General features: G+C 45.8%; 2 protein-coding genes across 3 annotated transcripts in view; one reads left to right on the forward strand and one right to left on the reverse strand.

The window, feature by feature from the left end:
- PDK2 (pyruvate dehydrogenase kinase 2) overlaps positions 1 to 20019 on the forward strand; it is a 266084-nt gene that overhangs the window by 69442 nt on the left and 176623 nt on the right. The window lies entirely within an intron of this gene.
- DLX3 (distal-less homeobox 3) lies at positions 938 to 19858 on the reverse strand. Its single transcript, XM_082194497.1, has 3 exons — positions 19297 to 19858; positions 16193 to 16383; positions 938 to 4178 (listed from the first exon to the last, which is right to left on the reverse strand). The coding sequence occupies exons 1-3, from the start codon at positions 19625 to 19627 to the stop codon at positions 3807 to 3809; spliced, it is 894 nt and encodes a 297-aa protein (XP_082050623.1). The 5' UTR covers positions 19628 to 19858; the 3' UTR covers positions 938 to 3806.

A 20019-nucleotide genomic window follows, 5' to 3' on the forward strand; every position in this document is an offset into this window, starting at 1 on the left:
CATTTCCCATGATCCCAGAATAGATCATACAAGGTATCCATATGATTGCAAATATACATATCGCAATGCAACCACATGTTCTGTCGCCCGTTCCATCACACATTTGCATCTGATGTGTGATCGTTCCTCCTAGCCAAATTTGTCGGTGGCAGGTTGGTACAGATGATGAGAGTTCACCCCCATAATAGTTTTCCCAGCTGCATGAGGTCCTCTCCTGCAAGGGGTGTGTGTGAAGACTTTTCATCCCCATGACTTGCTAGGAAGACGGCCCTAGTCTGTCTTGCTATTTCAGCTTGCTCTGAGAACATGCCATGTACAGAAGCTGTATTGAGCTTGGCAGAACACACATCCACATTTCAATTAGAATATAGACAGGCAGAACTGTGGGTCCTGCATTTTAGTCCCTTGTCCACCTCTGCGCATCTCAAACAACCAGGACCAGTTGCAGGATCGCCCCCAAGATGACACATATTCTGACTTAGTCAAGATTTGGAATTCTACCTTTGAGACCTTTTATTGCAGTTCAGTTCTTGCAAAGCTTAGGCTGCTAGATTTAAGGTATGCTGACAGAATGAGGAACGGGCGATTCTGTTAAATAAACATTCACAACTTTATGAATAGGGAACAAATAATGTAATAAAAGGGGAAATATGATATTTGTAGAAAATAGCAGAATATAATAATGAGGATAATAAATCAGAAATGGAGGTTGAGGGAAGTCCAAAGGGGGGGGGGGAGAGATGTTATGTAAATTGTATGTTATAAGTATATTTGTAATGAGAAAAAAAGGAAATTAAATTTTTAAAAAATAAAATAAAAAAGAAATGGGTGATTCTGGGGAAACTGTTGGCATTGCCAAACACTAACAAGGGCATTTGCAGCCCCAGATTGACAAAACACACACTGCAAGCTGAAAGACAACAAAAGGGCCACTCTGTGAAGTTCAAAATGTTTTATTAACATTCTACGAGAAAGTTTCCGTTCACTACCGAAGCACAAAGAAGCTCGAGCAAAGTTCTCACCTTGCTCTTTCCCCCCCAAGCCAAGATAAAAAAGAAACTTCTTTTAAAATTTAAAATAAGCTTTATACAAATCAGCCCTATATACATTCCCCCACCTTTCTCTCCTTATCTATTATACAAGGCGACATAAATAGCAACCTTGACACTGTACAACATTAGAGAATGCTTATTAAAATTGCAGCTCTTTGTTTAAAAAATAACAACTCCCCCCAGCTTTATTGTTTTGTTTTTTTAAATCCAAGGTGGATTTGTTTTTTCTTCTTCTTTAAAAAATAAGCTTTCCTCTCTGACAATAGCTTAACATGATGCAAGAAGAGCAACACTTAAGACAAATTTTCACTTTCTTTTTCAAAAATAACAATAACTTAAATTATTCCCAAAGTATTTTAAATATCTCCCTCAATTTTTTAAAATAAACATTTATCTGCCATCCAACCCCTTACAAACCCTAATGTGAAGGTCAAGGGATATAAATTCCCAAGCCAAATATTTTAATTCTTGGGGTAATTCTGAATCATCTCTAAAAGGGTTAAGATTTCTCTTTCTTTTCTGGGATTTTGGTTTGTTTTATTTGGCTGAAGGGGAAACAAGAATCTGGTCCCTTGGAACACAATAATAAACAGGTCTACCAAAATAAAACAAAAGACATGAGTTCAGTAGAAATCGACTCCTATGAAAGTGGGTACAGAACTATACGAGTTGCCATATTTCAAGAAACAAAAAGTTTTGGGAAAGTTGAGATTTGGGGGGATATTGCCCAAAGAAAGTTATCAAACTTTTTTTGGGGAAAGTTTCAAAAAACCCGGACATTTTTATGATAGCCTGAAAGGAACTCAGAAGCTGTTTTGTACTGAGTTTTATACCATTGATCTGTCTGACTCAGTTTGCTCCTTAACAGAGATGTGGAACTTATGGTCCACCAAGATGCTGTTGTCTTTGACTCCCATCAACCCCAGTTACCACAACCAACATCGAGAGGACCACTAGTTCCCCATATCCATGAAACAGAGTTTCAGACTGGGGAGATTCCCAATACTAGCTGGAGGTGCCAGGATTCAACCATGGGACTTTCCCAATACAAGACATATTGCTCTGTCAAAACAGCCGATCTCCTAACCTGATGTAAACATGGAATAACCCACGATAATTTGGGCCAGGTTCCCTCTCCCCATGCCTTCCTCCCAGCCACCATGCCACTCCACAACACCGACTGGTGTAAAACAAGGACCCAAACATTTGTCCTTCCAGTCCTGTGTAAGCTGAACACCCTCTTGAGTAACTTTAGTTCAAAAAAGAGGTAGCGCAGATGGGCAGTGTCATAAAGGAGATCAGAATCTTTCACACACACCCCATGGCGAATAGTTCTGTCAGGGGATAGCTCAGTTGGTTAGAGCATGAGACTCTTAATCTCAGGGTCATGAGTTTGAGCCCTACAACGGGGGAAAGATTCCTGCATTGTGGACTAGATAGATGACTCTTGAGGTCCCTTCCAGCTCCATATTGGTCCATATTAAACCTGGACTAATGTTCCTGGGATCAGAACTTTTCTTCCTGCATAGGGGTTTTTATCCTCAGTTTATTCCCAGTTGAAGAACTAGGTCTAAGCCCACCTGTTTGGCTTTCCTAATCCAGAGGGCTCCTGGAGTAAGCCTGAAATAGCCACTAGTGAGATCAGAATTGGTCCTTTCCATCACAGCTCTCTGAACTTTCCCCCTGTTCTCTTTGACCACAAGCTCTCCAGCACTATGTTAACACTGCTCACCAGGAGGGGGAACCTTTGACCTTTCGGATGTTGCTGAACTACAGTTCCCATCAGTCCCAGCAAGCATGATCAGTGCCCAGGGATGATGGGAGTTGTAGTTCAGCAACACCTGGAGGGCCAGAGGTTCCCCACACCTGCTATATGCCTGCCCAGTTTTGTAAAACAGTCATGCGTATTTTTAAGGAATTGGCTTTCATCCTAAATTTATTGTGTGTGTGTGTGTGTGTGTGTGTGTGTGTGTGTTTATAGCTGTGACAATGTTTACTTGCCCCCACCATCTTCTAAATGTTCCTTAAATAAATAAAAAATAATCTAGCTGGATATTATTTCTGGGAGGTCATGTAGGAATAGAGGAGGGGGGTTTGTTAGACTGCCCCCATTCCCCAAATGAATGGACGAGTAACAACAGAAATCCTGCTCCTGTCATTAATGACACCGATTGGACTTTGAAACCTTGCCAGATCTTTCAGAGCTCTCCAAGGAGATCCCTCTCTGAATCACTTTGCTTGGGAAAGTGAGCAAACAACACAGAATCAACAAAACAAGAGGAAGGTAAAGAAAACCAGTTGTATACTTTCTTCTCGGGAACCTGGGGTGGTGCTGTGTGTGACGCTGGGCTTCTCTCCAACCAAGCAGAGAGCCTTCTGACTGAAGCTGGCGGTGATGGTGGTGGTGATGATGATGGAGAACTGCCTACAGATAAACCACGCAGGAAGTTGAGGAGGTTGGTCACGTAGGGCGGGTGAAACCAATTTGGCTGAGATACAACATGGACTATGAGCTTTTCTCCCTCCCTCCCGCCCACCTTTCCCTTTCCCTTGTTTTTAGATGGTCTCTCAAAAGTCTTAGCCTTTACTGCAGCTCAGTTGTTCCTGAGATGGGATGGAATGTGTACATGTCCTGCAAAACACATCAAAGAGTTTTGACTTGTCGCTGTCTGTCTGTTTCTCCCTGTCTCCCTCCTCTCTCTCCTTCATTCCTTTTTTCCTGCTCCACTGGTTTCATCAAGGAGGCAAAGGAGGTTAATATACCGCTCCAGGATTGGGAGGAGGCCCTGGAGATGGGTGATGCATAGAGCCAGGAGTGGGAGGAGGTCCTTGCTGTAAGTGAGGCCCGCTCAGGTTCTGATGATGGTACCAGGGGCTGTGCTCCTCCAGGTAGCTTGGTGGGGAGTTGTAGGAGAGTGGCTGCGGGAGCTGGCTCCGGCCGGCTGGGTTGTTGTTGGTGGTGGTGTTGTTGTTGTTGTTGTGGGTGTTACTGTCCCAGAGGGTGGGAGATGGCGGAGAATTGCAAGCCATGGAGTCACTGTTATTGGGACTGTGTTCCAAGGGGACCTCTCCGTTCTTGTACAGTTTCTTGAACTTGGACCTTCGGTTCTGGAACCAGATTTTCACCTGAGAATAAAGAGAGAATGAAAAATGAAAAAACAGAGAAAAGGTTTCACAGCTGTGTGGTAGAACTGAGAGCTTCATGTGTAGCACTCTGTGTTCTGAAATCAGGGTATGGGGTGGAAATAATAATAATAATAATAATATAGTATTTATACCCCACCCATCTGGCTGGGCTTCCCCAGCCACTCTGGGCGGCTTCCAACAAAATATTAAAATACAGTAATGCATCAAACATTAAAAGCTTCCCTAAACAGGGCTGCCTTCAGATGTCTTCTAAAAGTCTGGTAGTTGTTGTTCTCTTTGACATCTGATGGGAGGGCGTTCCACAGGGCGGGTGCCACTACCGAGAAGGCCCTCTGCCTGGTTCCCTGTAACTTGGCTTCTCATATTGAGGGAACCGCCAGAAGGCCCTCGGAGCTGGACCTCAGTGTCCAGGTAGAAGACATCCCTACCATGGACTCCTGAATGGAGAGAGTTGTCACCACTCCTTCTTGGTCCATGTGGTGGAGCACATGCTTTGCATGTTCCAGGTTCAACCCCTGGTTTCTCAAGTTTCGGTTGGGAAATACCTTTTCCTGAAACCCTGGAGAGACGCTGCCAATCAGTGTGGGCAATACTGCGGTAGATGGATCAGTGGTCTGCTTTTGTTATAATGCATCTTCCTATGTTGAGTGCTCACTTATCCCAGATCATGTCAACCTTAGAATGCCAAAGAGGAGGTGGATCTCAACCAAGACAATGTACCAACATCTAAAATACACATTCAGTGGCATGGCCCCAATCCATGGCCCCAATTTCATGCACAGGAGGCAAGAGGTGGCCTATGCCTCTTATTTTCCCAACTGCATTTCTAGAGATGATCATGGAAGCTCCCATCAATCAAGGGGAAGTTCTTTTTGAGTGGTGTGTAGAATAGATGTCAGAGGGAAAAGAAGGACTGGAAAGACCCACTTGGTGTACTTAATATAGAATTTTGGAGTTGGGTTGTAGCTCTACAAACTGCTAGCGCTTCTAAGAGCTCCACGCTGTACCAGGCAGAGACCCCCACACCCAGAGACCACTGTTGCCTAGAACTCAGAAGAACTGGGACTTCGGCGTTCTACAGAGTTGCTCCATCACAATGAGCCAGGATTTAACCTGAGCCAAAGCTTGTCAGCTTTCAGTCATCGCATTTCTTTTCCAGCCTAATCTCAGCCTGGGAAGACGTGGAGAAACAACATTTGCACCTTGAAACTTGTGTACAGTTCATGCTTTGAGTTACCACAGCAAAAGACATCTCTGGAATCATGATGGGACTTCCAGAACTGAGAATGTAAACCTCTCCTTCTGTTTCCAGAGAAATAAATTGTTTCCAAGAGGAAGCCGTCCTCAGGCAGAAGTGCCTGGTTGAGACGAAGGCAGAATGCATAAATTCCACACATGGTCAAAGAGTTCAGACGAAGCAAGGGGGAAATGCCCCTCTTTCAAGTAGGAGTGGGGGAATCTGTGGCCATCCAATTGTTGTTGGGTTCTCTACTCGGTCCCAGCCAGAATGGTCAATGTTCAAGGATGATGGGAGTTGGCCTCTAAAAACATTTTGCAGGGCCACAGGCTCCCCATTCCTGCTTTAACTGTAGTCTAGACTCCTTGGACTCAAGGTAAAATGAAATAATAAATATATTTTCCCAAAACTCCCCCCCCCCATGTCACACTCCCTAGAAGAGGTGCCACATCTACCCGTTTTTCCAAAACAATCGCCCTTTCCCCACAAAACTGATCTTTCGAGAAGTCTTGATGACAAGCTCTTTCGGAACTTTTTTTTACAAGTCCTCTTGGGCTGGGAGGACTGAGGTGACGAAACTTAGGGCAGGGCTGGGAGGGCAGCCTAGCTGGCTTGGAGCCTTTCCGATAGTGCTCTGAGGGCTGCGGTGATGACTTCACACGCGCCCCACTTTGGAGAAGGAGCCGAGGAGCAGCGAAAGAAAGTGGGTGGTAGGTGGGGAAGGAAGAGGCAAGGGAGGAAAGACTAGAGAGGGAGAGAAACTCCCGGGAGTCAAAACAAGGAAGGAGGAAAGATTAGGACTCCTTTGTGCCTGGTTGGGAAATAGCCATATTTGTGGGCGGGAGGAGGGAGGGAGATTTCTCCCCCAAGGTGGTGACTGATGCTGCAAACCTGGCAACGGGTTCCTATGAGCAAAGTCATCTTCCAGTCTTCCAAATTGCAGCCTTTGGTATTTGTTGCCTGTCAATTAATTAATTCGTGAACGGATAGATTGCAAGGTCACGAAGGACTGAACACGTTACCTGAAGTCAGCCAAAGTTCTCACAGCGTATGCTTGCATTAGAGGGCAAGGGGAAATTACGTATTAGAGTCTGTGCAAGCCGGCTGTAATTAAGGAACACACACACAATGGGAAAGGCCCTTTCCAAAGGCCAAAGGGCCCCATCCACCAGCACATTCTCCCTGCGAGCTCCGCTGAAATGAATGAGAAGCTTGGGCACTACTGCAGATCGTGACCCCTTAACAGTATTCCAAAGTAGGCTGCAGTCCTATATACAGTGGGAAGTAATTTTGGGACTTCCATCTGACTGCAGATGTCTAGGACTGAACTGTTAGTGGTCCAGGACCAACAAGGAAGGAGCAAAGTGAGAAAGAAATCGCTACGCTCTTTTCGGAGAAAAGGAGATGTGGAAAGAAAAGTGCCAGGGTCATGTCTACAGCATACACCGTCTCCCCTAAGGGAATCCTGGGAACTGTAGTTTGACAAGGGTGCTACAGCTCTGTGCGAAGTAAACTACAGTCCCCAGAATTCTTGCGGGGGGAGCCGTATCCTTTATGGCGTGGCTGCCTGACAGATCAGCTCGATTTCCCAATCCAAAGAGGCATTTCCAAAATCCACCAAGATTAAAGAAACAGCTCCCCCTCATGTCTGAAGAAAAATCAATTGTGGCTGGTGTGTGTGTGTGAAAATCAAGCCTTTGAAGAGGTCCCACTAAAAACAGTTCAGAACAGTTGTGTTTAGGACGGGTGCTCCTCGTGTGTGTGTGTGTGGTTTTTTTTTTTGCAGGGTCCAGTCAACATCATTAGCATCAAAATGCCAGCCTGTATTTGCTTTTTGGGGGAAAATCCATTCAAGTTTTTAAAAGAAGAAGAAGAAGAAGAAGAAGAAGAAGAAGAAGAAGAAGAAGAAGAAGAAGAAGAAGAAGATTGTTGCCAAAAACCTGTTATCTCAGTGTCCCATTTGCAAATTAAGCCTCCTGTCTGGAAGCACTGTGAATCTATCGATGATGGCACCTTCTTCATTTCAGAGCATCTTAGCTCTGAAAAGCTGCCTAAAACGATCAAGTCCTCTCCCAACCTCTGCACACTTTTGGACAACAAACACTGTTCAGCCTCGTAAGGAGGTCAGAAACACCCAACCTATAAATCCTAGTGACATCTCGAGCAAAACAAGAATGGATGCATTCATTTTGGGGAAGGGATCCTGGGCTTTCAGCTACAGAGCTCATTTGGTGAGATATCTATTACAGGGTGAACCTCCAGATGCCAATAGACTCCAATTCCCATCCCAGGTGAACTTTGGAACTCCATACCTGTTGACATTAAGCAAGTGCCTTCACTATCATCTTTTCATTCATAAAGTCATTCATAAAGACATTTTTGTTTAGACGTGTCTACCCAGATGCTTAGAAAGTTGGTGTAATTTTAATCTGTTTTTGTATTTTTAACTTTTGAATGCTTTAAAGTAGGGTTGTGTCCCCCCCCTCAATTTTATTGTTTGACCTTTTCATAAACCACTTTGATGCTTTTTAGCAGGAAGCAGTGTATAAATTTCATGAAATTAAATGAAATAAACAATAGGAGTTATAGGATTATAGTACCATAGAGTTTGAGGGACCCTGAGGCTCATCTGGTCCAAGGTTTTTCTGTTTTGCAGCTGTGCCCTTTGTGCTCCTATTGTACAGTGGTACCTCAGAAGTCGAACGTAATCCGTTCCGGACATTCAACATCAAAAACGTTTGATTTCTAAGGCAAAGCTTCTGATTGGCTCTTAAAATTGGAAGAGCCAATCGGAAGCTGCTTGTCTGCCACATCGGACGTTCGGCTTCCGAAAAACATAACACTTACTTCTGGGTTTTTGACGTTTGGGAGCCGAAATGTTTGGCAACGGAGACGATTGAAAACCGAGGTTTGGCTGTATTGGCTACAAACAATAAAACTGAATGATTGATCTGGTCCAACCCCTTGCGGTGCAGGAATACAGGGATCGAACCTGCAACCTTGGCGTTATCAGCACCACGCTGTAGCCAACTGAGCTAGTCCAACAACAACTGGAGGGCCACAGGTCCCCCTGACCTATACACACCGTATATTTAAAGCACATTTCCAACCCCCTAAAGCAGGCATGTCCAAAGTCCGCCTTGTGGGCCTTATTTATTGGGGTCAAATCCTTAAAAAAGCTCAAAAAAGTCAATCCTAAAACCTTCGGTCGGCTCCTACGCATGTTCGCTTCATCAAATCTGGCCCTCCTTTTAAAAAGTTTGGGCACCCCTGCCCTAAAGAATAATGGGAACTGTAGTTTATCAGCCCCCTTAACTGCAGTTCCAAGGATTCTTGGGGGGAGGGATGTTATTTAAATGTGCATATGCAGCCTTAGTAATGACGTGGAATATTTTACGATCATGGAACGGCAAGGGACCTTGTAGAAGCCTCCAAGCTCATCCCAACCCGGCCACCCAGTGTGTCTCTTGAGCAAACAACAGGTACACTCTAAGCAAGGAGCTTCAAATGACTCAGGCAAGCGAGCCAAGCCAAGCGCCCTCCTGCAGGAGACAAATAAACACCAGCCTAGCCAACAGGACCTTGGGGGAAATTCCTGTCTCGATGATCACATGGCAAAAAGCTCCAGGCGACTCAGGGGAGTGAGCCAAGTGCTACGTTGCACCAAATTAGGGGGGGAGGGGGTCACTAATCAATGTGTGACCCCGGGGAGTCACCTGACCACCATGAGGCTGTGTCAGGGTCACCCCACCCACAACATGTGCCCTGAGAACATTTTGCTGAGCGTTCTCAGGTGGCCATGAGCGTGCTCCATCGCCGCATCTTTCTTGGCGGTATCAGGCAGCCCAGAAGCACGCCAGCTTGCTGCCTTATTTAGACTGCGCCAATTAAGAAGGCTGACCTTTTAAAAGAGAGGGAGAAGAGGGAGAAGCTTTGCTGTCATCAAAGTGCTTGGCCAACCTTGCGTTCCATCTTCGCTTCTTCTCCCTGACTGACCTGCTTAACAGGGATAGTCTAAGCGAGGAGGAAATAAACATTCAAGGCTTGGTGTCCGAAGGTGGGAGGGATGAAGCAGAGGAAACCAAGATGGCCGGCCGGAGGAGACTTTCAGGAATTCGGCATTGATGCTCGTGAATTTAAAGACGAAAGTTTTCTTTTTTTAAAAAAAAGATTTTGAAGGAACTAAGATCTTAAGAGTCGAAATGTCAGGGCTAGGGTGTGGAACAGCAGCTGTAACTGGTAATGCACTTGAACGGGATGGAGTTGGGAGAATATTTTTATTTACTTATTTAAGGCCTTTATATACCGCTTAGGTAAAGGTAAAGCAGTGTAGATTAAAATAAATCAAGGCATCTTGTCCAATGTCCTGCAACGCAGGAATCTCCACTAAAGCATCCATGACAGACAGCCATCCAATCTCTGCTTAAACCATACAGAGAATTTTTAAAATCATCATAAAGCCAAACACAAATCTGATTTATATATTGTATATCAATCAAGGGTGGGGAAATTATTACCCTGAAGATGTTGTTGGACTCCAGTACCCATCAGCCCCAGCTGGCCTGACCAGGACTTTCGCATGATGTGAGTTGTAGCTCGACAACATCTGGTGAACCACCTCTGGTTTATACTATTCTCACAATTCTAAATTATTTTTTTATACCACATTTCTAATTATACATGTTGTTCCAATTACACTTCTTCTTCCTCAAGGAAGTTTATCCTGTTGAAGAAGATGAATTAACACTATGTCCCTAACATTTTTCAGTCTCGAGATTTTAGATCCCGTAGTAAAATAAAACAAAACCTTCACCTGCTTAAATTCACGAGGAAATTCAATTTCAGCTCAGCCAAACTCGTCTCTCCCACAAAATAAATGCTTGCTTTCAATCCTAGGGAACCATCTGTATGTGTGACGGGGGGTGAGGGGTGGGATCCTGCCCACATAAGGTTTTATGCGGTGAAGAATCCTTTGAATCTTTGCTTTTTGCTGAGATATTTTAGCACAGCTGATTGTAAGCATGGGTAAACTGGTCTTGCGGATGCTTTTCAAGGGTAGCTGGATTGTGTCCTTTCCATCACCACCCAGGGAAAACCTTTGAGAAGCAGGTTATGCTGGGAAGAGGAGCTGAGCGCAATCTCCAATTGCATGTGAGAGCATTTGTGAGCAACCACACGTCTTCAACAAAGCACCCCCCCAAAAAAAAGAATCATGGGAACTGTAGTTTACCCCTTGCTGAGCTACAATTCTTTGGGGGAAGCTTCAAATGTTTGGTGTGGGTCTTCCACTGGAGATCTTTTCGCAGAGGCTTTTTAGAAAGCCATCAATGGGGATCTGAGCAGGCAATCCAAGCAGGCGATCCAAGCAGGGAGCTGGATCAGATAGACCAGGGGTGTCCAACAGGTCGATCGTGATCCTGGGAGGTTTTGGTAGATCACGGTTGACCGCTGGGTCCCTTTCCTTAGCGGTGGTAAAACCAAACCCTGCCCCACCCCCTCGCCCTGTCCTCCATTGTTGCACGATCTGCAGAACGGAAGATGGAGTTTACTAAGTGAGGCTATTTGTTTCCCCAGCGATTTGTTGGTTCTTCTTTTACCCCAAAAATCCTTAAAAAAACAGGGCTCCTCCATAAAAAAGCTCAACAACTTTGACCTGAACCCCCCCAAAAAGGGGGTAGATCACTGCCAGATTTTAATTCTGTATGTAGATCGTAGTCTCTTGGGAGTTGGCTACCCCTGAGATAGGCCATGAGGCTTCTGCACAATTCTGTAACGCCATGCCTTTATCTTTTACCAGGCATACGCAAACTCTGGCCCTCCAGTTGTTTTGAGACTACAATTCCCATCATCCCTGACCACTGGTCCTGTTAGCTAAGGGTGATGGGAATTGTAGTTCCGAAACATCTGGAGGGGCGGAGTTTGCCTATGCCTGATCTTTACTGTACAAGTTCTGAAACGGAACCCTGGGCTTGGAAAGATTCCGATTCTGAGCCTTGATTGGCGCGGGAGATGAGAAGGACTGCTCCAAACCCATCTCTGTGGTTGCACCAGATAAGAGGTCAGCGACTCTTCAAGTCACCCTGCTCCTCCTTGCCTCGATAGCCACCGCCTTCCAGCCAGAGCTTGGTGTAAACAGCGGAAGTTGCATGACTGCTATTATGTCCTCATGCCTCTGCCTCCCCAAATTGCAGCTGGAGTAATTGGGTCAAATTGCTTCTGGCATTGGACGTCCTACTGGAGAGGGCCTAGCAAAGTTTCCAGGCAGTTTGCTATAGAATATATATATATGAGAGCGAGAGAGCGAAAGCTGAACAATGATATGAGCCTTCTGTGGGCAGTTCTGCAACTTTGCAATACATAAAACTTTTATCTCCATGTGCTTTAAATGGCAGGCAATCCATCCATCTTCTAAACAATACAAAGGATCACTCCTAAGTGTTTACCTGAAAGCAGGTCTGTGGTTATCTGCACACTGTACATCATGATGCAACCCCTGCATTTTTAATAGTGGCGTTGAAGGAGGAATTTCAGCAGCTGGATATTGCATACCAAGCTACACCTGCTGAAATTCCCTCTTCTGCACAACAATTAAAGGCGCAAGAGCCCTGCCCCCCCTTTTTTACATCTGGGCACCCAGCTATATTGCCTACTCAGAAGTAAGACCCATTGAGCTCAATGGGTTTAGGCAGGCTTTGCAATCCACACTAAGCTGAGGAATGGATGGGCCTTTACTGGCTGGGAGTGAGGCCCACTGAACACAGCGAAACATCCTTCTCATGTAGATTTGCATGGTTAAGTTTCACAGGAATAACCGACTGAGTTTTACTTGCAATAAAATGTCTACCAGATAAGGCCAGAGAGCTAAGTTTAGGCAATCTTTCAGCTTTGGGGTTTTAACTTAGGTTTCGATGCGGCCAAATGCCACCGGGCCTGTTTCTGATTTCCAGACAGCAATTAATTTCACGGGCAGAGTTCGAACCCAGAACTCTGACACGAAACCCCTGCCAGGTATATGAAGAGACGCTAGTAAGAAAGTGAGTGGTGAAAGGAAGGCACTCTGCACATGCTTAAAGGCAGTCTGGTCCTAATGACAACAGGTTCCAGTGAGCCTTGGCTCAACTTAAAACCTTTCTGTTGAGTTTTATACTGGGAAAATCGAACAAGAAGCCAGAATTGTACAGTTAAACCTTGACATCTAGGGAAACATGTCCCTGCACTGATTTCATCTCCCAAATGTTGTGAAGCAGTACTTGCCAATCTTGCTTTATTCAGTATTCTGCAACATGGTATCAGAAGGAACTCAAACACTATTTAAGTCTAACCCCATAGTATCCTTACCAACTCTCCATTACTGTTCCCATCCAGGCTCCTTAAAAGTCACATTAAAGGCTAAGAAGTCAAAAGTCCTTTAGACGGTACAACCTGGCCTGCTGTCATGCCTAAGAGACAGATGGCCTAACCCCACTACTTGCCATAGCTGTCTTAAAAAACAGATTTATTTTATTGCAGATTCATGCTGATTCGCTTGTAGGGAGGTGAGATGCTGCTGCATCAAAGCAAAGCAAATGTTACCCCACACTTCGCAGCACAATTTCCCATCGCGTATCGCAAAGAGTCCAATTTAGGGAGGGGGGGCAGGCTTGTTGCACAAGACTTCCCAGCCAATTATAATTGTGTAGCCTAAACTGGCTGGTGCTTGTGATTGAATCCCACCCAAAAATAACAAGCTTCTGGAAGCACCCAGAGACTCTTTGGCCTCCAAAAAGCAAAGACAGGCGGAGAAGCTTCCGTTGCTCAGGAAACTTGCCAAATTCATCCAGAAGCATCGGAGGACGGGGATAGCCCTGCCCAGGCAACTCAGATATCACTTGGGGAACCGGATATAGGATTGTCTACATTTAAAAGAAAATCTTTATAGCAAGCAATGAGCCTTTTGCCAATTAGAACTGAAATTATGGCACAGCGCGGGAGGTTAAGCCTTTCGAGAGCACTATTTTCCTGATCAAAATACTATCCCCGTTCCACTGCCAAAAACAAAAGACAGAGGTATCATGAAGTTTCTGTATTTGATTTGAGACACACACACACTGCTGCAATTAACACTGCAGGAAATGTGATCTCTGCTTTGGTCCTCCACAGATGACTCTTAGCTGAGATTTCAACTGACAGTACAAATCCTTTTGAAGGAAGTCTCCCTCTGTTCAGTGGGAGCAGGTCTTCTAAGAAAAGCCTGGGCCGACTTCAAATGCCCTTTCCTCCCCGGTAAGCATGTGTAGGATTGAAACCAGTTAGCGTTGGGCTTTTTTCATCTGGTTTAGACGTTTCAAAAGTCTCCCCCCCCTTTTGTCCTCCCTCCCCCCTTGAAAGCTGCAACCACCATTTGCCCAAGGAAACAGGTGGTTATCGGCAGTCTAAAAAAAAATGAGATACAGGTACACACACCTTCCCAGTGCTTTAAACCGTATGGGTAAAAATCCAAGAAAATGAGAAATATTCACAGCCTGATCCTATACATGTAAGTTACGTCCTGCAGGATTCGATGGGACTGATTCCCAGGTTAAGAGTGCAATCCTAAGGATGTCTACTCAGGAGTAAGTGAGGTCAGGATTGCTGCCCAAGGCTCCAGCCGTGCAGCCTGACCCACAACGAAAGGTTTTGCTAGGGCCAAAGTAATTATGCAGAGGGGCAGTAAAAAAAAGGGGGGGACATAGCTCAAACGGAGGAAATTAGATGCTGCAATATAATGTAGCCACCATTTCTCCCTTCCTTTATTTCAGTTTTTTTGTTACCCAAGGAGAGTTTGCCTTGAATAAGATCTGCCCAGCTGTTCCCGTGGCCTACTACTAGATAGTTTGGTGGGCTGAGATTCTGGGAGATCCATCCTCAGCTCAGTCGCACTTGGAGCAGCCTTGTGGGAGTTGCTCCTTCTTAGCTCCCTCCTCCCTCAATCCTGTAAAATGGGAATAACAACGAGGCAGCTTACGAGTCTGATCAGACCCTCCAAATGTCCCCGTTTTCCAGGGACAGTCCCGGATTTTCAAAAGCCGTCCCGGTTTCTGATTTGATCCCAGAATGTTCCGCTTTCCCCTTAGAACGTCTCTATTTCCATCGGAGAAATGTCGGAGGGTATGGAATAAGATGTCCCTATTTTCACTGGAGAAATGTTGGAGGGTATGGAATAAGACGTCCCTATTTTCATAAGAGACATGTCGGAGGGTATGGAATAAGACGTCCCTATTTTCATCAGAGACATGTCGGAGGGTATGGAATAAGACGTCCCTATTTTTATCAGAGAAATGTCAGAGGGTATGGAATAAGATGTCCCTATTTCCATCAGAGAAATATTGGAGGATATGCTGTTTGTGTGGAGGAGCATGAGAGGCAAATATTTTGTGTCTTAAACAACAGTACGCAAAGGACACATGCAAGCCATCCTACTTGGGACATGGCGCCTTCTGCCATCCAAGAACTGTCAACCCCGATATGCAGTCGCTAGTTGGTCTACCAGCTGCTTGTGTTCAGCCGATGTGGGGGATCTGTGGCTTTCCGGATGTTTCGGAACTGCAAGCCCCATCACCCCTGCCCATTGGTTGTGCTGGCTAGGGCTGCTGGGAACTGCGAGTCCAGCAACACCCAAAGTGCCACAAGTTCCCCACACCTCCTCCAGAGGCTACCAAGGAGTTGTTTTCCCAACTTGGCCAACTTCCTCCTCGCAGTTACCCATCAGCACCTCTCAGCTGAGCCTCCCTTGGCCTCAGGAGGAAGAAAGGGACTCTGCCAAAACACAGGAGTTGCATCGCCACACCTACGTGTTTCCTGCCGCCGCCGCCTCTCAGGGCAGTCAGCATTCCGCTCTGGATCACTGAGCCCCAGCCAGAGACGAATGAGTAGGCCTGAGACAGCAGAGGAGCAATGGAGACTTGACTCTTTCCCTTCCGTGCTGCGGCCCATTGCTCCAAACCTGCCAATATCGTCTGAGCCGATGCCAACACATGATTCCTATGTTATCAGAGCTATTGCTCTCATCAAAGAGGCGCCAACACATGTCGCCTTGTGCAGCAGCATAAAAACCCGGACCCCTCTTCTCTGTGATCCCCTCCATCCCAAAACTTTTTGCTGTGATGCCACGGAATGCGCAAAAACATTCTAACTGCAGAGGTTGAAAAGGCTGGTCGTGTGGAATGCTGGCATTCCGCACAGCTTGCCGAGAGAGAGAAGTGAAATATTGGCTGTGTGGGTTAAAACACACACACACACACCAAAACAAAACACCCTCACAAATGGGTAGGAACTGGAGGAGCTGAGGAAAATGAGGCCAAAGCGGCAGATGGGGGGGGGAACCTGCATGCAGTGCCTAGAGGAGGGGGTGAAGGAAAATACAGCCGGGGGGCTGAATTTCACATAAAGATTTGACACGTATCATCAGATTTTCAGCTGCAGGACTCCACTTTTGTAGTAATGGATTGGGATTGCAACAGCTGGAAGTCCCAAAGCAATTGGGAAATCGAGAAGAAAGCTCAAACATCCAACCACCTGAAACTATTTTTCTCTTACTGTCCTAAGCTATTTTATTCAAGAGCTGTGAAACTCCTGCTGGGGATCTCCCAACCATCTAGGGCCACTTAAATCCAGCAACTTCCTGAGATTTTGCTGGAGTTCCACGCACATGTCCCTCTCACGCTCACGTTTCCCTAAACAGAATCGGGAAGCTAAACAGACCAGGATGTTCTTATTTCCAATGTGTGCTTGTTTCTACCTGAGTCTGGGTCAGTCCAAGCTGCGCGGCCAACTCTGCCCTCTCTGGCAGCGCCAGGTACTGCGCCTTTTGGAATCTCCTCTGCAAAGCAGCCAGCTGGTAACTCGAGTAGATCGTGCGCGGCTTTCGGATCTTTTTGGGCTTCCCGTTGACCATCCGCACTTCTGGCTCGGGTTCTTCCTTCACTGAGACTGCGGAAAGGGGCAGAGGGAGGAAAGGCAGAGGAAGAAATACATCAGAGCACAAAAATAAACAAAACCACAGCGAGTTGCTGGATCGGAACTGGGAAAGGAGTTGCGGGAAAGGAGTTTGCTTTTTATACATTTGGAGCGGCCAGCTGCCTTTCCGCGGAAGGGTCCAAGTTCTCGGTCTTTGCTGGAAAAGAGAATGAATGAAAGCCTGGCTGCAGAGAACAACGTGCATTTCTCTAGGACGGCAAAGATTAGCCCTTTGAGAATGGCGGCTCAACAGAAGGGCAGGATAACTGTGATCTCCTCTGGCGACTGTTTTATTTTGCTGGGCTGCTCCCCAAAACTCTTAATTTGCCCCCCCAAAACCCGCCCGACTTCTGCACACCAAGAAAACATCTAACTCCCCTCCACTGGTTCCCAGGGGTGCAGAAAACATGAAAATTAGAAAACCAATCTCTGATGTCCCTCCATCATCCATTCCCCCCAACCCGACCCATTTCTCAGTCAACAATGCTTCATGAACTCCATATTTTAGGTCTAGATCCGGGAAACGATGTCTGGTTTAAATGGGGTATCTGGAGCATGCTATGGGAAGCAAAGATACAAGGGTTGCATCCAACCTGAGTTTCACTCAAAGTCGACCCATAGGAATCATGCATTCCAATTTCGCCCTGCCAATTCATTTCAATGGGTTTACTCTGAGCAGGTCTGGCATTGGGCACGGCATATTGTACACTTGGGTTGAACCAGTCAATTCACCTCTCTGGAGTCTGTACCGCAGAGGTCGCTTCGAGCCAACTGTTGCTTTATTGTCATGAGACAGAATCAACTTTACCCACAAATATTGGAAAAGACCCTTCTCCTGCCCAGCCTTCTGGGAGTCTGTACCATCCTATTCAGTGGAGATTCCACTGATAAGATTTCAGAAAATAATCGAACTTCCTGTGGTTTTAGCACTTTTCTTTCTCTTCCCTTGCCCGATATTTTTCTCGTTTTCAATTTTTCCTTCGCTCGGCTCGACTCTGGTGATTTGATCGCTGCCTGGGTTTCTGTATTCAGATTTTCCTTTCTCCCTCTGCTCTAGTCTCAGTTTCTTCACTTTTTCACCTGAAGTTTTTAGCATTTCCAGGGCTGTACATGGCTGGCCTTTGGCCTAGCCGGCTTTGCTCTGCTTCAAACCTCCTGGCTCGCAAAACCTGCCTCCTCCTCCTCCATGTCCTTCCCAGTTTGCCTTTCTAAAACTGTCTCCATTTCTCAGTCTCACTCGTGTATCCATGGATATTTTTTCTCCCTGGCAGGAAGCATTGTCCGGTTACGTGGGGACAGTCGGAACCACACAGCCCCCATGTTCCCTTCCTGAAATATTTGTGGGGAGTGAGGGCGTCAATTAGGCCTCAAATGGCCGGCCAGCATCTCTAGCTTGCTTCACTTAGAAAATCGGCATGCTCAGTTTTGTTGACAGAGAAAGACTTTTCTCACCTTTACACACTTCCATCCTAAACCCATGTACTTGGAAGCAAGAACTACTATTTTCCATGGAGCTTTTATTTTTATTTTTAATAAAAGAAACATATTGCCTTCTTGCTGGCATCTTTTGCTTTTTAAACTTTCCACTTTATTTCCTACGTTTTAGTCGGTGATACCAAATCAAACGTCTCTCCTCTTCCAATCATAAGTTGCAAAGTATCTCAAATAAAAAGTTTTGGAGCGGAGGGGAGAGAGGCCAGCAAATTCTGCACACCTGTTCGTACACTCACAGAAAATAAATATGTATAAACTTGGGAGAGACGGTCACAGGACAAAATAGTGGTGTTTATTTTTTAAGTGTGCATGTTGTGGGGGGTGAATATTCTTTTTGCCTTCGAAAAGTCACAGAATCAGTGGGGGGGGGGGAAATGTACAAAATATCAAACCCTCACTAGAACAAAAGACGCTATTGTGATATTGTTGTAAAAGTCACTTGTAGTTTACATAAGAACAGACAACAATCAAAAGTCACGAACCAGTTCATAATAATTTTTTATGTAGACTGGGTTACGAAGTTATACTGTTGGGTATTCCTAAACTTGTACCTCTTAAGTACACTGAAGAGATTTTATTGATCTGGGAGGGAAAAGCCGCCTTCAGATATTTTTCTCCCCTCTCTCTCGAACTGAGAGAAGATAGTCCACCACCACTCTCAATCCCCCTTTGACCAGGGAAAAAAGTTGTAAAACCCGAAGACCTCCATTAGTGGCTTTGCTATTTCATGCCAGAATAAAGCCTGCACTGAATTCTTCATATTACATCTTTTATGGCAGAGTCTGAATGTGGCAAATGGCAAGGGAATAAGGAGGGACAGGATGGGGCAGGATCCCCCTTGGCTACGCTGTTGTCGCCTCTAACTTGCCAGTGGCCAGGGTTGTGCTTCTGAATGGGATCACAGAACTGGAACCCCCGTTCAGTCTTTTAATATTGCAGGATAACTTTATGGACGGGACAAGCAATCTGGTTTGAGAGATGCAGAAACGCCTAACAGCAGCAAGCCCTGAAGTGAATGTTTGTGGATTGAGGGCAATGATTTAGCCTCATCCTAGAAGTTCATGTTTCTGATTCAGTGGGGCTGCTGGACCCCTCCAGAAAGTGTACTTGTTGTCTAGTGTGACAGAGCAAAGGAGACGTTCCCCGTGTCCAGTTTTCCTGTTCAGTCTCAGAAGATATTACCAAAGTATATCCTCCTCCTCTTCCATAAGTAAGAATATCTTCCAAGAGAATGGGGGGGGGAGTGATTCCACTTTCTAGGAAGGTCTTAACCTCTCTGAACCCTAAAACTCCCCTTTCTCAATAGTGTCACTAACACACACACATACACACATACACAGAGCTTCTCATACCCTTGACTTCGCTCGCCGGGAACATAAATATTCTCCTTACCTGTTTCTTGACTGGGCAATGGCTGATCCCGGAAAGATCCATACGGCCTGTAGGAAGTGCTGTAGGGGTAATCAGATTTTGGGGAGTACGTCCCTGCACCCCCAATCCCATTGAGGTTAAATTGGGGGTGGTACGCATAATGGTTCATTGGCTGGGTGTACGTTTGGCTGGGATAATAATCGTGCTGGTTATGTGGGGTGCTGTAGTAACCCAGATCCGTGATGGACGACTCGGGGAGCGTAGGGGAGTCCTTGGTGGCCACATGGCAACTCAGGGAGCTGGAGATGTCCGTCAAAATACTGGTGATCTTCTTATCAAAGGATCCACTCATGGTGAGAAGGTCCACGCCGCCGTTGCAAAGGTCCACCAAGTTGGGCAAAAGGAAACCAAGCCCACCCGCCCCTAAAAATAAAAGTGTGCAAGGCTTGCTTGTAGGGTTTGGGGCAGATCTCCTCCTCTTCTTCCTCCTCCTCCTCCTGAGTAGGCTTACTCAGTCATTGCTGCAGTAATAGCTGCTGCTGTTCCAGCCCTCCTCCAGGGAAAATGTGTAAGAAATCCAACCCAGCCAGCTTGCTTAAACCCTTTAATTAGGGAGTAGGGAAGGGTGGATACTGCATTCCGATTGGCTCCAGAAATATTGCCTTGCAGGCAAAACAGACTCTCCCCCCCCCACTCCCTTCTCTCTTTGCCTTTTCTTTCTTTCCATCTCTCCATACTTTAAAA

The sequence above is a fragment of the Podarcis vaucheri genome (assembly GCF_965113315.1).
Source record: "Podarcis vaucheri genome assembly, chromosome: 13".
Classification (NCBI taxonomy): Eukaryota; Metazoa; Chordata; class Lepidosauria; order Squamata; family Lacertidae; genus Podarcis; species Podarcis vaucheri.

What these genes read in the sequence shown, in the direction of transcription:
- DLX3 (XM_082194497.1), bottom strand. Translation starts at nt 19,627, where the DNA reads ATGAGTGGATCCTTTGATAAGAAGATCACCAGTATTTTGACGGACATC. An exon ending in ATTGCCCAGTCAAGAAACAG is followed by an intron (nt 16,384 to 19,296) that starts GTAAGGAGAATA and finishes CCCTTTCCGCAG; the next exon opens with TCTCAGTGAAGGAAGAACCC. An exon ending in TTGGACTGACCCAGACTCAG is followed by an intron (nt 4,179 to 16,192) that starts GTAGAAACAAGC and finishes CTTTATTCTCAG; the next exon opens with GTGAAAATCTGGTTCCAGAA.